At 36.9% G+C, this 19,541-nt stretch overlaps 1 protein-coding gene across 8 annotated transcripts in view; it reads right to left on the bottom strand.

Moving 5' to 3' along the window:
- The window catches only part of DMD (dystrophin), a 1,304,666-nt gene that overhangs the window by 360,239 nt on the left and 924,886 nt on the right, over positions 1-19,541 (bottom strand). For all 8 annotated transcript variants that reach the window (XM_087759563.1, XM_087759562.1, XM_087759568.1 and 5 more), the window contains 2 exons: positions 15,731-15,832; positions 9,810-9,918 (listed from right to left, as the gene is read on the bottom strand). In XM_087759563.1, coding sequence (XP_087615689.1) covers positions 9,810-9,918; positions 15,731-15,832 — 211 coding nt within the window. The remainder of the gene's footprint in view (positions 1-9,809; positions 9,919-15,730; positions 15,833-19,541) is intronic.

The following is a 19,541-nucleotide window of genomic DNA, read 5'->3' as shown; positions in this document are numbered from 1 at the left end:
GAAAGCATTTATTTTTTTCCAAAGGATAGGAATCTTTTTGAGTAAGCAGTTGTTGTGGTTGTTACAAAGGGGTTTCATGAAAATGAATGTTTTGTACTACAGCAGTTGCGGTGTTCCATCAAATAGTCACATACTTGCCTTATAAAAAATGTTGTGACAACATCTGTCACAAATGATGCAAGCACCTTTCAGTATTCCTTTTGTCAGTAAAAGTAACAAGTTCCTTGATTTAGTATGCAGCTTTCAATTGGACGTCAATCTATATGACAACAATTTACATTTCCAGTGTACTGCTATTGGCATGTAACTGAATTTTGGCAGCTAGTTCTTTAATATAAGGAAAAACACATATTGCCAGCAGCTCCAACTTTTACAGCCTCATGAAAAAAATCACCTCTTCTAATTTTGTAAGATCTACAAATTGATTTAACAGGCATAAATTGCTATCCTAACCAAGGGGAACTCTGAAGAAAAAAATGTAAAAAATTGTACACAGATACAGTACCAAGGAGCCAGTGGAATTTTAGGTACCATGTAGTTTAAAAAAAAAAAAAAAAAACAAACCACAAACAAACAAACAAACAAACCCAAACACAATCAGAACAGGTTTGAAGAAGCTTTGAAATAATCAGAGTTTAGTTATTAGCTAATTTAACAGCATTACAGTATTCATGCAGAAATTTCCAAGTCTACTCTTACTCTTAGAGAGAAAAATTCTGCAGAATTACAAGCAGTTGTTCAAAGCTAGAGTAGGCAACATCATCACTGCCATTTTGCTTTTGACAAATTCCTCAAATCACTGCAAGCACCTTCAGTTCTTTCATCAGAAATGTTAAAATATCTTGCCTCGTACTACTCTGTGAAACACTTGTCAAGCTTTCTCATGAAAACACATATAATGGTTACTTTTCAGGTCAAACTAACCTCTATTGCTCTTCCAGCTATTTTAGTTTCACCTTAGGGAAGAATTGCCTTTGGGAATTTAAGTGTCATCTGACCACCAATCTATTGTTGAAGGAAACATCAGGAATGCAAATCTCTACCTGCATATCTCTATGTTCCCTGCTACTCCACACTGATACAAAGACAGCAGTCTGATATTTCAGTGACAAGCTTCATATAAACAAAACTAAAGAATTTTCTAGCTGGAGTAGAAGAGAAGGTTTTCATTTGCCATCTTTTCCCCATTTTAACCTTCCACAGTTTAAGGAACGAGTCTGTCTTTCTATCATCATCATCTCATGCCCTCTGACTAGAGCAGAAACGCTAGAAGCAATTATGAGCTTTGTTCCTCATTCCCTGTGGCCACCACACTGCTCATGATCTGTGATTGCACTTGCTCACACTCTTTGGTTGGCTGTTTCTCTGTAGAGCAGACCTGACTCTGTGGCAGCTCCAGTCACCACAGAAATACTAGGAAGGATGTCAAAGAGCCACTGCGTTTCTCCCTAGGATACGACCAGGATGGCACTGAGCGCTGCTCCTTTCAGAGGGAAAAGCCAGCTTGCTTTGCTCTTTTAAAAAGACAAGTCAACAAAGAACAGCACACTGGTCAAGAGGACTGTGTGCAGAATGACATATCACTTTCTATTATTCGAGCAAATTAAAGAGATTTTCACACAATGCAGTTGCCAATAGACCTAATTACTATATAAAGGGAAACAGAAAAGAGAGATTACTACTATTTGCAAACCCATGCTATCTGGATAGTCAGATATCATAGCAATTCAGGTTACTGTAACAAAAAGAAGGGAGAGAGACAGAATGGGTTTAATGCATAGAAAAAAATGTGTGATGTAAAGCTAGAAACTGAGGTAGAGAAACTGAAAAAGAGCATAAACTACCATTTTATTATGGATACTTTTTTTTGCTAGAAACTCTAACGAGAATCCCTTTTTCCATATCTTCCAGAATGAACTAGTTCAAGTTCTTGATTCTGTCTATCTGTGTTTTAAAAATGATGCAATTTTTTTGTTGTCACATTTCTTGAAATTACTAACATTGGATTCTGAAGTGTGTGCTGAATATAGTTCTAGACAAAAAAAAAACCAAAACCCATTAATTTAATTACTTCCTGAGCCATGTTACCTGAGCCATGTAAAAAAAGACTGAGCATAACTGTAACTTAGTTCTGTGCTCTCACCTGGTATATGTTATCAGTAATAGCCTGATGAATTCTACAGTATGCTATCATTTACATTTCATGGAATTTAATCAAAATGAATCCTATATATCCTGCTGCTACTAACTATTGATCAAGAAATTAAATGAAAGAAAATAGGCTGCAAAGCCTGCTCCTCAGAAGAAAATACCAGATCGTATTTTAAAATGGAATACGTGAATGCAGTCCTTTGAAAGACTGATGATAGCATTAATCTTATTTACATCATAAATCTTGACAGCTGCACTTTCAACAACTTGTTTTAGAATAGAAAATGTAGACCTAGATTCCATAGTCTTTAATAACAGCAGCCAACTCTTGTTTTCACTTTCTGATTTACATTTCGTCATATGTATGAGTATAATAAAAATTCTGAGTAGTAACCCAGAGTGAGTTTTATTTAATCAACTGATCCCTGAAAAATCAAAGTAAAAGTCCACATTCTCTTTTTAAACTGCACTGTCACACCTGTTTATTACAGATACTTTCAAAGAGTAACCTACTGTGAGACCCCTGAAATAGGATGTTAAATATAGAGGTGCAACCTTCTTTCTTTTGATTTAAATTGGGCTTTTGTGGCTTAGGTATATTTTGCATGTATTTTTCACCTGTCAGATAATCCAGAAACAAATCCTCGCATCAGGATATGCTACAAAGATCAAGATAGAAATTCTGAGAATCATAGAGATTTGCGTTTACAAACTTGCTTATTATGTTTTTATTCATGCAGCTCTGAAGGCATAGTGTCAGCTTTTTATCTAGACTCTTTTCATTTCCCTGTTGGTGTTGCAGCACATGCTGTGAATGACCTCCAGAGATTCCTGAAGCTATATGCAGAGAGAAAATTGAATCTGAAAGCTTTATTAGACAAGTTTGTCTTCAGCTTGTGTCTGATGTCAGCTGTATTGAAAAATAGAACTGCTTGTGAAACTGGGTCCTGACCTTGAAAAATCTCCAATCAAATGGTAACAGATTCAGTTTTGTGCCATATTGCTATTTGTTAGATGTGGCACATGTTAGAAGCAAAAAAGCTTCTTAATGAAAATCAGATGGAATAATCCGGCAACTTCTTTCCTGAACACTATGGGGAAACTAGATATATGGCAATGTACACGTAATAGGGCCAACTCAGGTTGGCATCTGTGAACCTCTTTACTACAGAAGCCTGTAAAGTAAAATGACTCAAAACCAAGAAAATTAAAATTATTTATATAAACCATTATTTATTCCTTCATCCAAAAGCAACCAAAAGAAAAGGTTGCATAAAATACAGACACTAGCACTACAGAAGCACTTTCAGCTTCTGAGGTCACTAGATTTTAGTTTTAAAACCTTATGTTATTTCATCAAGGTATGTATTTTCATGTACATGCTTTCATTTGCTGTTAATTTTCCTCAAAAGACAACAATCTGTTCCTTTACTATTCCACTTTCTACAACAGTGAGCAACCTTTGTTAGGCCAGCTGGCCTAAGGAAGAGCCTACTCTTACTGCTCTCCCCTGAGTCAAGAACTCAAGGCATTCTCTATGGTACTTCCCTACTGCATTGTTCCCTGTTCATTTTCTCTCTTGCATTTTGTTTTAGTAAAACGTCTCATAAAGTTAAACTGAAGTATAACTAATATTAAAAATAGGCATTTCCTTTAGATTCTACATGCACAAGTATCAGAAACTATACAATTTTAGACATGGCCATTATTGGAAATAATATTTCTCTCTATTACAACTCTCATGCTAGTGGTCGTCTTTACTGGTGTCCTAAAACTAATGTTAACTAAAATGGACTACTGGCAGTAGCATTTCCTTCTAATTCAGTGTAGAGCTACTTGTCACAACAGATGCACACTGTGGATTTTTAGCTGTTCAACTCTGTGGAGACTGGTTCTGCAAAATTAAATGTCTACCATGTCCACCACACAAGCATTTTAATAGCTGAGAGCACAGTTCTTTTAAATGGTGAATGTTATGTGCAATGTATTTTTAAATACCAACACATGTTTGCATTAGTATTGAAAACACTGTAGATGCACATGTCCCTAGATTGTTCAGTCTTCCCCAAGGAATTATTTTGAGTATTCTTGGTCTCAATTATACTACGCCAGCTGCTATAAACAATACAGACACTCTAATATCTGATTTGTACATTTGTTTTTAATTTACCCTCTAAATACACATATTGTTATCTTTTCAGGTGCACATAATGAAATTCACAAGGATTTAAGACTAGCATTTGGAAATTCTGAGAAACAGTTCTGAACTACAGCCTATGTGTTCACTCAAGCACTGTGCGTAATATATAAACAATGACTGCTTCAGAGCACATTAGCTATGAAATACTACAAAAAAGAAAATAGTATCTATTGTGCATTTTTGCCCAAAGCTAGTTGTTGCCATTTTGTTTCTTACATTTTTGTCATAGTCTCTTGAATATCTTTTAAAAACAAATGGTTTGTTTTTAAAGAGGCAGTGGGACATTACATGATCCAGCTCTGAAATCCATGGAATGAATGTATTTCAACAGTTATAGTTTCAAAAACAAAGAATCCTTCATCCTCACTGAAAATATTAAACCAAATATGATATCAGAGATTTAACAGGGCAGTCTTCATAATGCAGGATACTGCTATGCCCAATCTGTACATCTCTCTGTCTTAGAACTAACTAATATAGAGTAATAGATCACTCGATTATGCATTTAATATGAATATAAAAGAAAATTCCAGATGCATAAAATACAGACACTAGCACTACAGAAGCACTTTCAGCTTCTGAGGTCACTGGATTTTAGTTTTAAACCTTATGTTATTTCATCAAGGTATATATTTTCACGTACATGCTTTTATTTGCTGCTAATTTTCCTCAGAAACCTACAGTCTCAGGATTTGTATATTTTTAGTAGCACCAGTACATGTTTTTTATGTTACATTACATTCCAAGCACTGCATATGAATTTCAGCTGTATTAAGCCACAGTGGTACATATACTCAAAGAGTAACATTAGTGATATTTTTCAAGAACTGTTTTATAGGATCTTATAATCCTAGAAAAAAGGATCATGCCTAGTCCAGGTGGGGACTTGTTTCATGGAGAAATAAGAGGCAAACTAAACTTTCTCAAACAGAAGGAGACGTACATTAGGATGCACTCCTTCAACTAAAATATCAAAGGAGAAGCAAATGAAATTCTGTTGTCACTAGTTTCCCCAGATTCACAAATATAATTCTTTCAATTCAAACCCCAAAACTCAAGGTATTATAAACTCTGGAGGTGACTGCTGTGAATCTTTTTTCTACACCCCAGCTGAATGTATGGGCTAATAAGCGGTGAATTCTCTTTTGGTTAAATCAGATGGTGAAGTCACCACAGCTCACAATCCTCATGTTACAACTTGCTTCTAAGGGACTCAGCTTGATACATCACTCCTCTCGCATTCTTCCTTATTCATTCTAAATCCTGAAAAGCCTTCTTCCCCTGTACATGGAAGCCCAGTCTGTGGCTCTGTGCCTGCAGTCTCTGGCTCATACTCCCAAAGCAAATTGTACTGAAAGCACAGAAGAGCTTTGATTGTACGCATTCGGAGAAAGATACCTAAGGCTGATGGCTGGTGCTATGAGTTCTGGTGATACAGTATTAGCTTTCTTCAAATTCTTTGTATTAAATATACAATAACTAACAATGCATGTAAAGCCTTTCTGTCAAATGCATCTCTAACTCTGCTACAATTTGTAAAACAAAAACAATTTTTTTTCTTTATCTTTTTTTTAGACCTGCTACAAACAATGCTCCAAAATAAGACTGATAACTTGTAAAGTTTAAAGGGACAAATTCTACTTAATTTCAGAAGTAGTTTCACCATTGTAATTGACACTAACTCTCACTCTACTTTTTTCTTCATTTCACAGTCATACATTTTTCTGTTTCACTTAAGTAGGCATTTCATACAAGATGACAAAAACTTGTGTAAAAATTCAGGGAAAAAAATGAAACTGATTGTACACAAAGTACTGTTCACTGAATAAGGTAGACAAACTGCAAGAGTACCAATGTAATGTACCACTCACAGTCTTATTAGCTGTACATGCAAAATATAAAATTAGTTAAAACAAAGTATTTTCATCTGTATTCATTTGCAGTTATTTTAAAGTTTCACTAACTTCAAGTATAGAGTGATTGAAAATAAATACATATCCTTTTTAAGAAATTGTATTTTCAAGTATAGCTCTAAATGGAAGTGGCCAAAATTTTCCCCTAATGTCTTACTTGAATGAAGGCAAATAATGTAAAATGTCTTCCTCAGGACCAAAGTCAGGAATGCCTCCCACCCCACAATAGATTCACATGGGTTTACAAAGCACTATATAACTTTACCTAACTTATTAAGTAAATACACTGGTAGCACTTCAGTAAAAAAAGTCTTATGAATGCTAATGATACTATTAAAATATCCTGTCCCTCCTGTCAAAGCACATTCCAAAACTGCATTTCTCTCTGCTTAAAATGTTTTCAAACTGCTGGCTAAGCAATGCATCAAGGTATTTGGGTAGACATTCACACAATTTCATGTTATCATGTCAAGTATGGATAGCAAGTGTGATTTCCTTTCTGAATCATCTTGTCTTGGAAGTCAATCTTTGCTACGGTTTTAGACGTACCCTTCAGCTAAGTACATTTTTCGAGCTGGAAAAGTAGTTCTTGTTCATTATGCCTGAGGGCAACGCTGGACTGGTGGGATATTAAGGACTTTTTTTTAGTGCTTCTTCTACCAAAGAAACTATAATACACAGACCTAGAAATAATTATAAACAGGGTCCTTTACCTCTGTAACAGTCACCAGATGGCATATTTAGTAAGACCCTCTGGCTGAGTTCTTGCAGCCAGACTAGACCAAATGACACCTGACAGGGCAGTAGAGATTAGCCAATTACATCTTCATTCCCTGGTCTCAAACACAGATATTAACATTATTAAATTCTGATGTCCACAAAAATCTCTATAGAATCAGGAAGTGAATAATTATCAACAGGAGATTCTGCCATTGCTTCACAGAGTTCTTCCAAAATAATTTTATGCATCTTTCTTTAAAAATGACCTTTAATGAGATTGTTTAGATTTTGGGAGTCTTGGTTAAAGCTAGCTGTCCCGTAGCCAGTTTGAGTGTCTATGCATATCAATGCATGGTTCATGAGAATCAGCAGCACAGAACAACTAAGTCCAGAAAAATGTCTGTAATGTAGGTGGTTAAAATAACTACAGAACCTATAACGTAGCATGACAAAACCCATGGCATTCAGTCTCTTCCCCCCCATCCTTTTTTTAAACAAAATACAAAAATACTTTAGTAACATATACCATTTTCTATCTTTGCAGAAACCTGCTGTCTCATCCTGGAGAAGAGAAGGCTCAGGGGAATCATACCCATGTTTATAAATATCTGATTGGTGGAGTAAAGAAGACAGAGCCAGACTCTCTTCAGTGACGCCCAGTGACAGGATGAGATGCACCATGCAAAAAATGAAATACTAGAAATTCTATTTAAATAGAAGAAGAAACTTTTTCTACTGCGAGAGTCGTTCAACACCGGAACAGGTTGCCCAAAGAGGTTATGGAGTCTCTCTCCTTGGAGATATTAAAAACCTGACTGGACATGACCCTGAGCAACCTGTGCTAATTGACTGTGCTTTGAGCAAGAGGAATAGACGTCTTCCCAGGTCCCTTCTGAACTCTACAGTTCTATGGTGATACATCTATAATGATGTGATTGCAGTAAACTGACTCAAATAAAGAAAAATTATTAATTAGTGTTACAAGCACAGGTTCAAATTTAAAGTGCTCTTGGCAATAGAAAGGAAATCAATCTTACTTCCTGCTTAATCCTTTATAGAACACCAGTGCTTTCATTTTCTGCATGTATAATTCCATCTGCTGAGTCTCAGAAATGTTAGTAGTCAGAGCCTACATCTTGAATTAAGGTAAATGAATAAATTTGCAATTCTTCAGCTAAAGATGAGTTAATATAGGAATCTATTGCACTACTACTCTGTGTTGTCTCTCTTGGTCCGTTACCACCATTTCCTTTGTAACAGCAAACACATAACTCACCAACACTCGCTCCCGCTGGAATCTGACATAACCTGCTGACATGCAAAACTGACACAGCAAGTTTAGTGACCCAGCACAGCAAAAAATGATTACACATCTCCTTCAGTTCCCCCATGTCATTATATGAATTTCTATAGCATGCCTTAGAATAAAATCCTGTAAACCAAGGATACTGCTGTACTACAAGTTTTAAAAAATACTAGTGGTATTTAGCCCTTTTTAGAAAATTGAAATGATTGCCACTGGAACCACAGCAGTTCTAAATGACTAAAATGAAATGATACCTATTTAGTAAGATTCACTATGTCATAAGCAAGACATCTGCTTTGCTTGAACTGATATATGCTATTCTGACATAAGTTGGACTGTCTTCTGGTACTGAATATTCTGGATTCTGTCTATATGGTGCAATTATTTACTTCTCTGAAAAAAGATTTTTCTGCTTTGCTGTCCTAGAGGGTCACTAGTAGAAGGTAGAAGATTCTCCAATTTCAGCTTTTCTTGTATGCTACCCATTAAAACATGTTAAAAGCAAGAGGGATCAACATCCTACAAGTAATCAAATCCCAGGTGACTACTGTAGCTGTATCATAGCCTGAGTTACAGGCAATCTGAGCTGGGGGCCAGGAGAGAATTTTTTTCTGTTCCCACATCCGATGACCAGCTTTCCAAATTGTATGGGTGAGCAACATTTTTCATCCAAGCAACTGAGATAGTTCAATATCAAATAAAGAATCTTAGAGACTTTAGAAACTCAGATTTAACCCAGTGCTTCCACTATCTATTTCTTTTCCACACATGCTTAATCACTACATTTCAAAGGAAAGCAGTGGGAAATAAAATCCATTTATCAAGGAGATAAAAATGCATTTGTAATCCTTGTAGGGAACCACCAGGTGCAAAGATATATGAGAAGAATCTAATATAAATATTACCCAAATAATTTAAATTAAATGGATATCAAGTCTCTTGTTGTGGATTCATGAACTCAAGACACCCAAAGATGTATATCACAGACTTAATGTTTAACTGCAGAATTACTCTTACGATGTTGTCATACAACTTTTTCTATGAATACACATGCTTTGTCTTGAAACAGTCTCAGTTCATTGCCCTATCATAAAAAGTAATTTCAGAATTTCATTCTGTGACCAATTTACATCCACTTGACCTGTAAGAGTATTATCTTTTAATTTAAATAATTCTTCTGCCTTCATAATATTTCCTCCATGAATATAAGTAGAAAGTCAAAATCTCATCTCTTCATAGAATAAAGAAACAAGACTTTGAAACAGTAATAATTTGAAAAGCATGCTGCAATCTTTTCATCAAATCCATAATCTAATTTGTCTTCTGGGACACATTACACAAAATAGAAAGGAAACGATAAAAAAAACAAGTTGAATACCACACTAGCACACCTCCCGTTTACAAGCTAAAGCTGAAATTTGTAAGGATGCAGAATTAAATCAGAGAGTCTCCAGCCATTTTCATTTTAACTGTGTGATTTGTAATTAATTTCCAAAGATGTATATACTGAAGCACTTACAGACACCTGAAGAGAAAAGGCCAAAAGCTGCTAATGCTGGCTTTTCCTTTAGTTGTTGAATTAATTGGTTTATTGCCTTCCAGTCAGCATTCAAGTCTTCCAATTTTTTCTAGAATAGAAAATAACAAATTATTAAATTTATAATACATAAATTAATGTAAATAAATGTAAAATAAATTTTTTTTTCCTCCATCTGATGGACCACCTGAGGTAAAAAGAAAAAAAAAAAACCACAACAAAGCAACAGAAAGGCAGAAACAGCAACTAATTTTCACAAATGGGAGAGAGGGACAAGTAAAATCCTTCCCAGTTGGGCTGCAAAAGAGCTTCATGGTGTCAAGGTCCTGAAAGCATCTTTCCTCCTCAGGGCCAACTCAGAGCCAGAGCAGTTGCCTGACCCTGACCACAGATTGATTTCCTGGACCAGCCTCAGCCCATTCCCATCCCCATGGCCCTGCCCAGCCACCTGGGGCTGTGTTTGACTCTGGTTCCCCTCACTGCGTCTGATCCTGACCCCTACCCAGGGGCAGGCCCCCAGCCTGCCCTGCTTCTTGGCTGGGGGTGGCAGGAGGGGCCCTGGCTGGCAAGACCCTGTCCTGCAGCCTAGTGGGGAGCTCCCGCTGCTCCCTGCTCCCAGGGAGCACTGGCTTGCCCTGCTCCATGGTTGCCAGGCCTTTACAACTCTTTAGGGAACATAGGATGACTTCTTCTTCAACACGCTGTAGAGAGGTGAGGTTTTTTATCACCACAAACCTGAGATGCTAATTTTTTATTAAAAAAGATGAATTATGTATTAAAAAAACCCTTGTCAATAAACCTCTGCAATTTGTAATATCAAATGCAGAACACATTCTTCCACCTATTAAAAAAAAAAAAAGTGAAAAGAATGTTTTAAGAGTCTTCAGGGAGTCATAAACTTCAGTGAGTGGGCACTCAGTCCTGACCAGTAATGGCTAAACTGTTACTTTTAAACAAAACCTAAGTGAAAGTCTGGAGTGTGAATTACATCAGTCCTCAGATAACCCTGAGAGGCATTTAGACTTGAAAATGTTGTTTCTACCCTTCTTTCCTCCTTGCTCTAAGCACTGTAAAGAAGGATGAAGCATTGCTAATTCTATGCTGGCATCTCTAAACCCCTAAAATGAAGACTGCATTTCTTTTTTAAGCTGCTCCCTGACTGTCTGCTACAAAAAGCAGCACAGAGTACCAGTGCCACTCAGGAATGCTTTTAGTATTCTTGTGTCCAATTCGCAATGAGACATACAGTCTAAATCACAATCCAGCCATGATGGAAACAGGATGCCTATTAAGAAAGGTACTTTAATTACCTAGAGTCTAAGATGACAGGGGTCAATAGGAGAGGGACAGGGAACAATACTCATTAAATTGAAGTGTGTACACACACACAGACACCAAGGTAGCACAATTTTATATTCTGATATGTCAGGGGAGCGTTTCTAGAATTTGCCTTAAGCTTTGCCATAAATACTCTAAACCTGCAAAGTTCTTTTATCTCTGTCACCAATGGAGGCCAGAATATTACCTGGTAAAACTCTGGACAGATTTCTGTGTAAATGCTTTTCAATAGGACAGGAGAGAAAGGATACAATTCTGCGTTAGGGAATAAACCAACTTTTTAATCTTTAAGAGCAGTTTAAAAACTGCATTGAAAATAAAATAAGAAGTCAGGAAGATCAGAGATTCTCCTTGATAATAGACTATGAGGACTAGGCAGAAAAAGCAATCATGTATGCATGATAAAAACAACTTGTCATATGACAATTCAAAATCACACATATGTTTTATTTCTGTGTGAATTGGACACACAAAAACACATACTTGGGACACATTTTATTGCAGATTTTAAATTTCCTTTTTTTTTCTGCTGTTGTAGCCCAAGAACCTACTTCCAGAGCTTAAAATGCAAAGGACTGCTCCAATATCTATTAATTCCATAGTAGGAGAGAGTGCAGAGAACCCTTAAAAACAAAAGCTGGAGAGATTACAAAGTCTGGCTTCATTTTACAATATATTCACAGTAACTCAGGAAGGAGATATGGATGTTATAAATATAATACTGGTCCTCACTATGAATAGCTGCTTAATCATTCATGTGGATGTGAGACAGGGATTTCTTTCCAGCATTGACAAAATATAAAACATGCCGACCACAGACACTAGAGAGGGTTGTCTGAGGCAGCATCTACGGCACTAATAAAAGAGTAACTAGATTTGATCCAGTCCTGCATCTGCCATAAATTAGCATGAGTGCATTAAAACGTTAACTTCTTTGAGCACAACAATTTTGCTGTAATTGCAATTCTAGAGCTTTGGTGACAAGTATGAACATCAAAATATGTCGCATTGAGGAACACTTTTATTGATTTATCGATTTCCTTTAAATGTCAGCACCAACACAATTTAAGTGAGGTTAATATTCATACATGAACTAATCTCATTGACAGCACTAAAACTAGATAGGAGTATTTAGCGAGAGAAATGATGTAGTCTTTTAAATGCAAGACTAAGGACAATGAAAATTAGTTCCTCACTACTTATTCTCCCACCCAACACAGGAAAGGACAAATTGAGTGCTGTGGCAAGGGAACTACAGCTCTTCTGCAGCCACAGAAATCCTTTCCTGAATGAACTGTTCTGTTTAAGTGCTGTTAATCATGAGATTGGGGTTTATGTTCTTTCCGTTGCCACTGTCACCAGCAGTAACCTCTCTCTCCCCCACCTGCAAAAGCTTTACAGAAATGCATTTCAAAAGCATGAAATCCATTTTATAGAAGTGAATATGTCTGATTATTAAAGTGCTAGTGCTTAAAGGATCACACATCTCATCCCATTCTTGACTCTTGAATCAGCATATACTAGGATTTCATTCGCCAACAAAAAGATTTTTACAGTCCTGCGTTGCAAAATTCCAATATCAACACTTTTAGTATGCTTAGCGAAGGTGTGAAAATATACTTATTTCAGTGACATAACTATGAGATAAGATTAAGTATGTGTCAATATAAATCCATGGGATTTAATTTACATTCAAAATACTGTAACGAAAGTATATTTTAAAGATTGCAAAGATAAACAGCTAAACATTAGGAAATGTCAGAATAATGTCAACTATGAACATTAATTCAGATATAATGTACATAATTGCACCAATATCCTTAATTCTCTGACACATACTGTTTTCCAGCACAGGAGAGGCTTGCGGTGTGAATGAGTCTATAGGACCTCTACCTCATTTATTGAAAAGAATGGGAAGATTTGTGGTGAATTAAGGAAATCAGAGAGGAAAAAAGGAAGCTAAGACAAAGGTGCCTCAGAGAACTAAATAATCTACATTGTCAAGCAATGCTATGCAAGTAATTAATGCTTTTAAAGAGGCCATGTAATTTTGTCTTTTTTTCCTGTGACAGAAACTAACAAGGAGTATGAGTCCAAGTATTGAATTGCTGCCCACACTGTGAGTGGTATCCATATCCTGTACTGAATTAGGCAGGGTTCAGCCTAAACCAAGGCCACCACAGCAGCTTTAATTCAAGAATTTTCTAAAATTGAGTACTTAACTTTGCAACCTTGCTAATATATTTTCAAAACCACCTTAATCTGAGTACAAATTATTTCTGCTTCCATAAAATACCTTCTGTGTAGAAAATGATTTTGACATTTGCTGAAAAGTCTATATTGGAACATATAAATAGCAGACAGTGCTGGAAGTTACTAATGAAGAACGATGACAGAAGACCAACTCAGTATAAATGGGTGGAAGCTTAGGGAAACCTACATCATCAAGAAAGCAATTCAACAGTCCTGACAGTATATATTCACTGTTTCATGACTTATTGTACAAGACAGACAGTGAACCAGAAATTAACTTCACAGGTCTTTCAATTAAGTGAACTACAGAATGCAATGAAAAAAAGTAAAACACAATTCAAGAGGGACTAGAAACGAAATACTCACTACTCCACAAGTAGTTACTAATTTCCTCACAGACACATTTTATAATATCATTGTCAAAACTACAACTCAAGGAACATCATAATCTTTATTTAAAGAGTTATCTTGTTCCAATAAATCTGGTAGAAATTGGCAGTTTTCAGTGTCTTTGAACACTTAAAAGAAATAGACACTTCTATGTCAGAAGTTTGGCCTAAACAGAATCATTTCACACCATTTATACTTCTGTCAGTGGTACGTAAAAACAAGTACTAGTTCTTCTCCTTGAAAATGCCAGCATTCATTCTTCAATTCTTTATATGCAATTACAAAAATCTAGAAAGCCCAAATCTCTAGTTTTTTGTTATTTCACATGCTTTGCTTGTTAAAGTGTGGAGTGAGATCCCCTAAGACTGCAGCTGAAGTCATATGAAATGAGTAAATGCAGTTATTGCAGAGTGATTTTTGTTCCATCATCCATTCAGAGTGCAGATGACGTTTCAGTTCCTAACAATAATAGCGCTGTACTAGCCAAGGAAAACACCCGACACAGAGTCAAAAGCTTTGGTTTTGCCCACTTTAAAATTATCACGTTACTTTTAAGTCACCTTGAGTTTACCTCTTTTAGTGTTTTGTCACTGTTTAGGAAAACTGGTCATTAAAAAAGGCATAGATACCAAAGGGGAAAATAACTCTTAAGGATTTCTGTTCAGGAAAGAAGAAAAGAAATCAAATCATTCTTAAATATGTATTAATTTCTAAAGTGGAGAGTTTCTAGATTTCAAAATTTCTAAACTGCATTCATGTGTTCCTGTGAATGGAGATCTGCTGGTGGGATTTATAAGTAATTTAGAGGAAATTTTGTAAAAGTAGGAAAATAGTACTCGACGTATAGTGACTAAATAGAGATGGAAAAACAAGAAATTTGCTGTAGAGGTCACCTACAGACATCCTAACTTTCTGAGGAAACCTTCTTCTGTAAAATGAGTTTATTGACTGCTGAGGGTTTGGAAAAGCTCTAAATACAAAGACAAAGTTTACTATCCCTGCCCAGTCAGAAGCAATTGTAATAGATACTTAGTGTGATCAATAAGCCACTATTACAGGTTCTGGGAACTCTTAATCATCATGTTCACAGATACTTTATTAGCAGTTATAAGAGCAGAAACCAGATCAAGCTCTGGTCGGTATGGTAATGACCTTACTAGTTTGGTCTCCCACTCCAAAAGCAGCTGAACCACACACGGGAGGATGCTTGCTGATTGTTTTCTGCTTCAAGATTCTACAGGATAGAAAATGATACTCTAGTCTCAATGAAGGTCTACATAGCCTTTAGAAAACTGAGTGTAAAATATCCCCTTCAAACTGATTTCTATGCTGGGGAAAAGGATTCTATAGTACATTTTTCTAAAAAAATGTTGGGAGGCATTAGCCTTCTTAACAATGTATCCTCTGCTCCAAAGCAGAATCAAGTGAGTCATTCTACATGAATTTGGCAGAGAAACTGAGTGGCAAAGTTCTGTATTGCCATGTCTTCTTTCCTTCACAATGGAAAATTTTTAAAGGAAAGGGCCCTCTTTGTGACTTGACTCTTACCTTTTCTAGAAAACATGTTCATTTTTTTTTAATTGACAAATTTCTGAAAGTGAAATTCAAAATAAGGGAATTTAAAAACATGTTATATGATGCTATTAATTAGGCACCAAAAATTACATTTGCTTTCAATGTGGATTACTCTTGAAGAGGTAGAACAACCTTCATGTCAAAAACAATATTCCCATCATAATATGCAAAAATTTTCTATCTGGGAACATTACATTTTTCCTGGCTATCCCATCACAGAACAGAACAAATGCCATTTGCCAAGTTCTTTCATTGATTTTAAACAGAGCACATCAAGGACAAGTGTACAACAGGGGAAGCATAACCCATTACACAGTAATGGATATTGCTAAAGGTTGCTTCATTACCTTTACTGGATGAGTGGCTGGTTTTTCCTTATATAAATGACACCCTTTAGACAAAACCTCTTCCACATTCGGCTGTTTAGCCTGCACTGCTGCTTCAGTTTCCTGAAAAATAAAAACACATGCAGTGTAGATTAACCGTAGCATAAGCAATAAGACTGAAAAGTCTTAAAGCTCCATGGGAAGCTGTAAAACACCAGTAGATTAGTTTCTGCTCAGGATTGGTTTCTGGGAAAACTTATGGAGAGTAGCAGCTAAGGACAAAGAGCTTCACCAGAGAAAACAAAAGCAGAGGGATGGAAAAGAGTAATGCTAGCAAAAGAGACAACGATAGGTCCCTTCATCCTGAGGGTTTCAGTAAAACGATTACAAAGCTAACCCAAATTCATACGAGGAAAGACAAGCATGAGAAATCTCATTTAAGCAGCTCTGTTCTTTTGTCTGTTTTACATTACCAGCAGATTAAAAGTGCACTGGTTAACATTTTGTTCATACAGTACGTGGCATTAAAACCATATCATGAGATGCAACAATGATACTGAATTCAGGAAGATTAAAAATATTGATGAACTGAAAAGTGTAAAAGAAAAGATAAACTACACCTGGAGTTCCAAGATTCATATTGTTTTCATTTTTCAAGTAACATAAGAAAAAAAAAAAAAGAAAAAAATACAGAGTTATCTGAGATACTAGAATTAACTGGTTGGTTTGTTTTCGTTTTCCTCTCTCCACTCTTCTCCCGCCTATTTAATAGCTTGGCTATCTTGTCGTAACCAATATTGCAGACTATCCACTGACTCTCCAACTTGATTTTCTGTCCACAATCTCGGTTATCATTAGTGTGACAGCAGACAAGATTGTGTGCCAGGCTTGCCACTATCTGATCCGACACATCATTTCATTGGCGGAAACCTGCTATTCTTTGCTCTGCAATAAACTTGTTGAAATATATGTCATTTTAAGTCTCAGAAAGGGGCCATTTTGTTCCTCTGTTTCAGCTCAACATAGAAAACAGGTTTACAATGCTGCCTGAAATTTTACTTGCAAAACTTTACGGACAATCAGTCAAAAGAAAAAGTGTACATAAATTCACTGTCATCTCCCATTTTTGTTTTCAAATATCATTTATCAATAGCAAATGAAGTGAATTAAAGCTTGTCTGATTTCTTGCAATGATATTTGAAACATGTTTGCATTTAATTGCTTTTTAGTACGCATTTCAATATTAATGAGATATAACTGTAAGGATTAATAGAGAATTCATTGCACTGAAAAGCAATGCATAGCAAAATTGGGATATTGGGTGGGGGAGTTTATTAACCTCTTGATCAAACCCTCATTAAAGTCCTATTTTCTTTCTGTTTCAATACTAGGTTAGCTTTCTAATTCCCTGATCACCATATAAAGAAAAAATAATCTTCAAGGAGTGTTAATGAAGAAGGTAATTTTTCTGCCTATCTTGATGAAATATAAGCATTTTAATATTTGTTTGTTTAGTTGTTTTTTTTTTTTTAAACAAAGCAGTATTTTGCCAATATTTTGTGTTGTGTTATTGTACATGTCTCAAATACTTATGTTATTTTATAACAGCACCAGGTATCATAAAAAAATTCTGCAGCCGGAAAAACACGTTACAACTCCCTGGGGAGTACAAGAATATCAAGATCACTATGGGTGCACCTACGCTGCTGGTTTAACCTGCAGCATGGATGTGCCTTTGAAGTGGATCTCTCAATCTTCCCCACTCACTGGGCTTTGGTTTCCACTGAGGACTGGTCTGGGAGAACACAAATTGGTTTCTGTCAGGCTGTAACCAGTGTGGAAGGCGCACTCTAGGAGGGCACCTAACACAGTCCCAGGCCCTGAGGGCACCACCAGTCCTGACTGCTGCTGCCCAGACCCTTGGGGCCCCCCTCACAGCCCAGGACTCCACATCAGCCCCCTGGTTTCCAGCTCCCCACAGCCCAGCCCTGCCTGGGCATGGGTCCTGCTGAGCTGGGACCACCCGTGGGCCCATCCATGTCCCAGCCTGGCCTTGGCCCATCCCCAGGGAGGTGCCCAAAGCCCAGGGCTGCCCCAGTGCCTCTGGGCTGCCCTGCTCCTGTCTGGGCAGTGGGATGGGCCCAGGCTGCCAGGCCTTGCCCTCAAAGCACCTCAAGGGGAGCCCTCCAATTGCCCTGGCCCACAGGGAGCTGCTGGCCCTGCAGGGCCCAGGCAGCAGTAACAAGGATGGAGCAAACCCAAGCACTTACTGGTCCCTCCCAGGTCATTTTAACCACTTCCCCTTAACATTTTCTAGACGTGATGAAAAGCAGAGGCTCTTTCAGGAGGCTGTCTTAAGCTTTGTCATGTATTTGATCTGACTAGGTTTGTAATACCAGTCATTAACAATAACAGCCAAGTTCTACCACCAGGAATTGAAAATTCAAACCCAGAAGAACTTGGCGAGGGAAGGCACTCCGCACTAATTAAAAGGACTGTTCATAACAGCAGTTACTACTCAAGTCCTGTGGCTGTAACAAAATTTGGCTGCTCAGTATTTATTTGTACTCTACCTTCTATATTTAAATTTGAATCACAGTTTACCATATACACACATATAAATAGGCTAATTTCCCTTTTAAAAAGAGAAAAAGAAAAAAAAGCAAAATGAATGACTGATGGTGCCATGTGACTCCACGTTCTGCAGAAAAGAAGAAAACATTTAACGATCCTTTTCATTGTCATTATTTTACGCTAATACTAGTATACACAACACAAAACCTAAGATATCCCATTTCTACATATTAAGTAAACATTTGATAAGGTATTCTTTATGGATTCAAAAGGTATTTATTCTTTATGGATAGAATACAGGTATAATTTTCCATAGCCAGGTAAAAGAAACATAATGTATTTAGGTGTTAAATCACTAGTTCCTTATGGTCTACAATTTTCTGGAGTTACATGAACTATTCTTGTGTAGTCTGATCTTTCAAAATCAATGGCTTTGATCTAAACTGAAATGCATTGTGCAAGTCTATCCAATACAGCATGATGCTTCATTTGAGATTTATGTGGAAATAAGAATAGAGTCCAGGGGAAAAAGAGGTTCTCAATATCTTATCATTCATTTGGACACCGCTGAAGTTAACAAATATCTTCTTTGCTAGAGCAGCAACTACTTTTTGATTGTCACACATTAATTCCAACATCATCTAAAAACATCACAAAACAATTTTAAATAAGTCCACACCTGACATTAAATCACTGCAGTAACTTTGAGGGAGTTCTTTGCCCAGTTCTCTGCCTAATGGGATAGCCCCTTGACAAATTCTGCCCAGAGAGCACATTTCCAGCAATTTCAAATCTATTTGCTAGGTGACACCCTGTTAATATGGGTTGACAGGCAAGAGAGCAGTTTCAGGATACTGCTCCATCATTCAGTTCCCAAACAGAACAAAAATGTAACGACCGTAACATGGCCTCCAATGGTTCACTCGCAACAAAGAGACCACAGTTATTATCTAGCCTGTGCAGGATCTAGGAGAATAGCATATTCCCAGAGCAGGGCCTGATGTCTGCTCTTGATCACATGGGACAGGCTACCACTAAAGCTAACAGGAATTGTCCATGTCCACGTCCATCGGTTTTTAGAGAATACCAAAGCCGCAACTTTTAAAAAGTCCGGAATCAAGATCATTGACTCCTCTGCCACGCTGGCTTTGCTTGCTGTGGGAGGACGCAACACTATCTCTGGAAGACAGAGCTGACTCTACTGGAATTGCACAATTTACAAACTGCCTGTGAAAGGAATGGTAATGCTACGTCTGGG

This window comes from Nipponia nippon, unplaced genomic scaffold (genome assembly GCF_047370975.1).
Source record: "Nipponia nippon isolate SJK-2023a ecotype South Korea unplaced genomic scaffold, ASM4737097v1 scaffold_2, whole genome shotgun sequence".
NCBI lineage: Eukaryota > Metazoa > Chordata > Aves > Pelecaniformes > Threskiornithidae > Nipponia > Nipponia nippon.
Note: the sequence above shows the minus strand (reverse complement) of the source record. Positions and strands in the feature narration are given on the sequence as shown.